Source organism: Dioscorea cayenensis, chromosome 5 (genome assembly GCF_009730915.1).
Source record: "Dioscorea cayenensis subsp. rotundata cultivar TDr96_F1 chromosome 5, TDr96_F1_v2_PseudoChromosome.rev07_lg8_w22 25.fasta, whole genome shotgun sequence".
In the NCBI taxonomy this organism is placed as follows: Eukaryota; Viridiplantae; Streptophyta; class Magnoliopsida; order Dioscoreales; family Dioscoreaceae; genus Dioscorea; species Dioscorea cayenensis.
Genome location: NC_052475.1, coordinates 31,505,704 through 31,511,852, shown reverse-complemented (window position 1 = coordinate 31,511,852; position 6,149 = coordinate 31,505,704). Strand labels below are relative to the sequence as shown.

Genomic DNA, 6,149 nt, shown 5'->3' with positions numbered 1-6,149 from the left:
CGTAATTCTTGTTCTTCTCGTCGTAATACAACTACTGACCATAAGCGAGAAGGCGATAATGGCACATGCTCTGCCTCGACAATAAAATCGACTACAACTCATTTGAAGATGAAGTGCACTTGACCAATCCGATGGAAATCAATTTCATTTTACGTTCGAGAAAGCCGATTTATATATTTCGGGTATGATAATGAGGGAGAACAACAAGATGTAATGCAACTCCTTGGCATTGTCTATCGAAACCAAGCAGCCCTTCAAAGAGGTTGAGCATACGATGTGATTTGGCGGCTTTCCTTTCCCACCATTTTTCGGGGACCAAAAATGGGATTTCAGCAATGGACCCGTTTGAAGTGAGCGGTAGGGGGTAAAGGGAAGTTAAAGCACTAACGGAAGGGAGCTGTCCGTGGTGTATGTAAAAAGTAGGAGGGGGTTTTTGGGAAGTTTTGAAAATTACGAGGGGTGAACAGTAATTTTCCCCAAAAAAAATTATAAATTATATTAAAAAAAACCCGGTTCATGGTTCAATTAAACCGGTTCAAGCAAACCGGTTCAATTAAACCGAGCGGTTCGACCGGCACCACCACATCGCCAGCAGTAGTTAGAACTTTTCTTTAGAGAGCAAACAGCGAACATTAGAGAAAATCAAAACCAATAAAACTGAGATTTTTTTCGCTACGATTCCTCTTCGTCTCCGATCCTCGCCGGAGCTCTGCCGGAACCCCACCAGATCCGGTGAGCGCCTCCTATCCCAGATCTATCAATCCTTCGGTTTGATCTCTGAAGCTGCCGCACAGAAGTTGGGGTTTTCTAGGTTTGTTTCTTAAATCCTTTTTGTGATCGCGTGTACTAGTTTCGAACTTGTTCTTGTTCGCTGAATGTTGTTTTGAACTTTAATGGTGATGCTGTGTTTGTTGTTCTGCCGTTTTTGCTTGATTTGTTGGTAATTGCATACCGGGATTGAGGATGTTTGGATTGAATGGCAGTGTAGTGGTGCTTTTGCAGGATTTGGGGATGGTGGTTGGCATCATGGGGGAAGGGATGGAATTTGGATTGTTAGAAGAATGTACTGTAACCAAGTCTCTGAATTTAGATCAGAATAGTTGTCTCTTTTAATTAGAGTTTTGGAAGATGTGCATTGCTTGTTTTGATTGGTATAGTGTGTTTGCCAGGCAAGTGGGTTCCTTATTGTAGAGAAACAAGAAATATAGGGGTTGTTTGCTATGTTCTTCTCTTGCTATTAGGTTGATTAAGTGGCATCTATGTCTAGTATACTGGTTAATTCTGTGCATTTCTAATTGTAAAAGGGTATAGGATTTTCATCATATTCATGTTTATATTCAAAATAATTTTTGTTCCTGCATTTTTACCTCTTTGTAATTATTATTTTTTTGATGGCTTAACAAGGTTTACATTATAATGAACATATACCACATTTGTTTCATCATTTAGTGCATACATTTACATGGACCTGAAGGCTGTTATGCCACATGGCTGGGAAGTACTCTTGCACAAGCTATTGAGCGGAGCAAATTATTGATCAATACCCTAATTGTGGCTTTGGGATTTGTCTCTTTTCTTGCTCACATGACTCAGTGGTAGTTAAGGGTGTGTTGTCTACTTCAGCTTACAACTGCCAGTTTGTTATGCAGGTGCGGCATCTTAATTGAGCTTGTTGGTTGCCATCATTGTCAGTGCTTTGACATGGTAGTCACAGAAAATGTGTCAGAATGTTCTCATGCTTTTACTCTTCTCTTTTAGCACATAAACTTTCTTGGTTTGGTTCAAGTTAAGCTGGAGCCAGATGCAATTCAATGCAGTGACCTAGCTTTCGTTCTAGCTGACAAATCCTTCCTACAATTACCACCGTTACCTCTAAGTGCATGTGAATTCCCATCCCTTCATTTCCAGTTTCAACTTCAGACAGCCTGGAAGAAAGCAATATGCGGCTTTCCTCATCTCTCCAAGATCTCTCAACATACTCTACAGTTAGCACGGGAAATGAATTTGACCTTGAAAGAGATAGGAGTTACATCCATGCAAAGCCTTTACGTATTCTTCAAAGAGAAGGTGCTGCATCAAGCTTTTCAAAGGAGAAGTCCTTGCCAACTAGCCCACTAATTCGGAAGAAATGGACACGAGGCATTATTTTTCTTCTAGGCATTCTGGTGTTACTATCGTTGGTTTACGCAGGTTTAAGATACTATAGTACTTTGTCAAATGGTTCATCCAGATACCATGTGATACTTGATTGTGGCAGCACTGGTACCCGAGTTTATGTCTATGAATGGTCTGTTGATAGAAATAACCCTCATGGAAATTTACCTATCGTCTTAAGATCAATACCTGAAGGCAATCAAGGGAAATCCACTTCACAGAGTGGTCCTGCTTACCAACGCATGGAAACTAAACCTGGTTTTCATAAGCTTATACACAATGAAACTGGATTAAGGGGTGCAATAAGACCTCTCCTCGACTGGGCAGAAAAACAAATACCGAAGCATGCACACAGAAGTACCCCTATCTTTTTATACGCCACAGCTGGAGTTCGCAAGCTTCCTGGTTCTGATTCGGACTGGCTTCTGCGTAAGGCATGGTCCATTCTGAAGAAATCGTCATTTTGGTGTCAGAGAGATTGGGTTAAAATTATAAGTGGCATGGAAGAAGCATACTATGGATGGATTGCTCTTAATTATCACACTGGTATGTTGGGTTACTCACCAACTAAGGGAACTTATGGTGCCCTTGATTTGGGCGGATCATCATTGCAGGTGACCTTTGAGACTGACAAACCCATCAGCCATGAGAGTGGTATAAATCTGAGCATTGGGACAATGAGTCATCATCTTAGTGCCTACTCTTTATCCGGTTATGGATTAAATGATGCATTTGAAAAATCTGTAGTGCATCTCCTCAGAAGACTCCTAGGAACTAGTTCATCTGGGTTGAATAATGACAAGATAGAGCTTAGCCATCCTTGTTTGCAGAATGGTTACAGAGAGCAGTATAGCTGTTCCCAATGTGCTGCATTAAGCCAAGAAGGAAGCCCTTTGATTGGAGGGCAAGGTGCTGGAAAAGATCGACCTGGAATGAGTATTGAACTTATTGGTGCTCCTCAATGGGAAGAATGCAGTGCACTTGCGAAGATTGCAGTCAATCTTTCTGAATGGTCAAATTTAAATCCTGGGATTGATTGTGCAGCCAAACCTTGTGCTCTTAGTAATAGTTTACCAAGGCCTCGTGGAATGTTTTATGCCATGTCTGGTTTCTTTGTAGTCTTCAAATTCTTTAACTTAAGTTCTGAGGCCACCCTGAATGATGTGTTACGTTTGGGTCAGAAATTTTGTGAAATGTCATGGGAGGCTGCAAAGAATAGTGTTGCCCCACAGCCTTTCATAGAGCAGTATTGTTTTAGAGCTCCGTACATTGTCTCACTTCTGAAAGATGGATTACACATTGCAGATAATCAAGTTGTTATCGGCTCTGGTAGCATTACTTGGACACTGGGGGCTGCCTTATTGCAGGCTGGACAATCATTATCAGGCAGAATTCAGCTCCGTGGCCTTAGAATATTGCACACAGAGATTAATCCAACTCTTCTCCTTGTTATGCTCTTGATTTCACTTTTACTTCTCTGCTGTGCATTGTCATGTGTTATCAACTGGTGGCCAAGATTTGTCCGCAGACCATACCTTCCTCTTTTCAAGCATAATAGTGCTGCTACCTCAAAAATTAATATTCCAACACCTTTTAGATTCCAAAGGTGGAGTCCTATGAACTCAGGTATGTATTTCCATGGAAGTTGCTCATGTTAGCTATTTAGTTGCTCCATAATTATCAATACATATATGCTCTACGTTCTCTGCAGTATTTTACACCATGGTGCTTGTTGGTGATTTCTTTAGTCAATATCTGCTAGTTGATCTCAGCTTTTCTTTTCTTGATTGGATGTGCTTTCACTTAATTGATGTTAAATTGAGATCCAGCAACACATAAGCAAATTAAAAGAGATTTAGGAGAAGTATCTGATGTACTGTGTATTTTATAGTGTGGTGTTTTCTCCTACAAACCATTTCCTTATTATAGCATAAATTCTGCACTTTGTGTTTCCTCTACCTTATGAGTTGACAATAATTTCTTGTGTTACCATCTAAAAGCAGTGTGTAACTTCTGTTGTAATGTCCTTTTGCAGGTGATGGAAGGGTCAAGATGCCACTGAGTCCTACAGTTGCTGGTTCCGAGCGACATCCATTCAGCATGGGACATGGGTTTGGAGCCAGCAGCATTCAGCTTGTCGACTCATCCTCGCACCCAGAAGGTGTTGGTGTTTCACACAGTTTTTCTTCTAGCAGCTTAGGCCAGATGCAGTTTGGCAATGGGATTGGATCTTTCTGGGCGGCACCTCACAGAGGGCAGTCGACACTTCAAAGCCGAAGATCCCAATCCAGGGAGGACCTTGTTGCTTCATTGGCAGCAGAATCACACAATCCGAAGACATAATGCACAAGATGAACAAGCAGATGACGAGTCCGGTATGAGCTCTTGTTTTTGACCAGACATGTAAATAATAGAATAAAAGCATGCGGCGTCTTTTCAAGAAAGAGAAGGCCTTTTATATTGTACCTTGCCAAAAGCAAATCTCTCTTGCAGTGCTAGCCTTGTCAATTAATTATCCATTCAAACGGACTAGTTGAAGAACAATTTGAGAAGTAATTTTTTTTTTTTTTTTTTAATACTCTTAGGTTGTAAGGATTCGAAGTTCTTCTCTTAAGCAGGCATGTGAATTTGAGACCAGAGAGTCTGGAACTGGAAGGTGTACACTCCAGCATCATTTTAGATCATCAATTCATGGTTTGTGTCTCCAGGTGCTTTTGTTTTTAGGTTTTTTAAATTGTTTGTTTTACAAACAAAATGGAGCCCTTTTTTGGTTAGCTTTAAATTCCTTTATTGTAACATTGAACAAAGTAGCTCTGATTCGCCTACTTGACACAATGTCTGCGCCTCTGTTTTTCTCTGTTTTGAAACACATTGGTTTTGATCAAGATAATAATAATAATTTTATCTTGATGCAACCGAGGATTTATTTTGTACAATTTGTCCTGGAATAGCACTGAAAAATTGTTTTTTTATGCTGAACCATGCTGGCTATTTACAGCCATAATATATATATAGTTGTTGGAAGTAGACTATGCTCTGGTCAATCGATTAAATAAATACATTAATAAAAGTATATTATGTGAAACTGAATTTGTGTTATTTGCAACACTTCGATTTAATTTAAAAAATGTTTATTAAATTAAATTAAATTAAATTAATATCAAATTAATAGTTACTAGTCTAAACATACATTATTCAACCCTTCGGACCAATTTCTATTGTCTTTTATGCACACTATTCAAAATATTAGCTTCCAAGTCCACCATCATACCCTTCCTTTTTTAAACTTCTCCTTCTCCAGTGCCGTTACGATGCAACGGATAGGAGTAAATCGGTAATTTCAACAATATAGCTGAACTCAAGTATAACTATTTAAAAGTTAAAAACTTAATTATATAAAGTTTTTCAAGGACTAATTGAGGGTTCAACCAAAAAAAAAAGAAAAAGAAAGAAAAGGATTTTTAGGACTAATTGAAGAATCCCCAGAGAGTACCTGATACTTTCCCTCGTAATCAATTAATGCCTATTTTATCAATAATGTAACAACTGGAGAAAACTACAGAGCATGGCATGGTTAATGTAACAAATGGTAAAAATATCACGTTAAGAAAATATTAAATATTTTAAAATTTAGTAATGTATTTTTTAATTAATTAATTTATAAAATTAATTTTTATGTAAAATATTAAATAATTAGTAATAATAAAAAATAATAGTGATAATACTTACAGGATGATTATAATTTTTAACTTGCATTATAAAAAAATATATATAACATTTGCACTTACACAAACCAAACAACAATGATGTGAGTTAAAATATAATATTTTCACTTACACTATAACTTAAATTACATATTAATTTCACTTACAAGTAACCAAATATGCTTTTATTGTAAATACTTTTACAGTGAGCCTGCATCAGATGCATCAAAACTTGGCTTGATGTCACCACGGGCTCAAAGCCTGAATTAACTGCCATAAATTGCAGCTATG

The 6,149-nt window shown here is 38.1% G+C and overlaps 1 protein-coding gene across 2 annotated transcripts; it reads left to right on the top strand.

The window, feature by feature from the left end:
• The first annotated feature begins 625 nt into the window (after nt 1-625).
• Nucleotides 626-5,034, top strand: LOC120261474 (probable apyrase 7). 2 transcript variants are annotated; one of them, XM_039269385.1, is made up of 4 exons: nt 626-811; nt 1,650-3,780; nt 4,190-4,529; nt 4,740-5,034. In XM_039269385.1, exons 2-3 carry the CDS (start codon nt 1,941-1,943, stop codon nt 4,495-4,497), a joined length of 2,148 nt encoding a protein of 715 aa, XP_039125319.1. In that variant the 5' UTR covers nt 626-811; nt 1,650-1,940; the 3' UTR covers nt 4,498-4,529; nt 4,740-5,034. The 2 variants fall into 2 exon arrangements, with proteins under 2 accessions (XP_039125319.1, XP_039125318.1); XM_039269384.1 differs by having other exon boundaries at nt 4,190-5,034.
• Nucleotides 5,035-6,149: the final 1,115 nt, after the last annotated feature.

What these genes read in the sequence shown, in the direction of transcription:
- LOC120261474 (XM_039269385.1), top strand. Translation starts at nt 1,941, where the DNA reads ATGCGGCTTTCCTCATCTCTCCAAGATCTCTCAACATACTCTACAGTT. An exon ending in GTGGAGTCCTATGAACTCAG is followed by an intron (nt 3,781 to 4,189) that starts GTATGTATTTCC and finishes GTCCTTTTGCAG; the next exon opens with GTGATGGAAGGGTCAAGATG.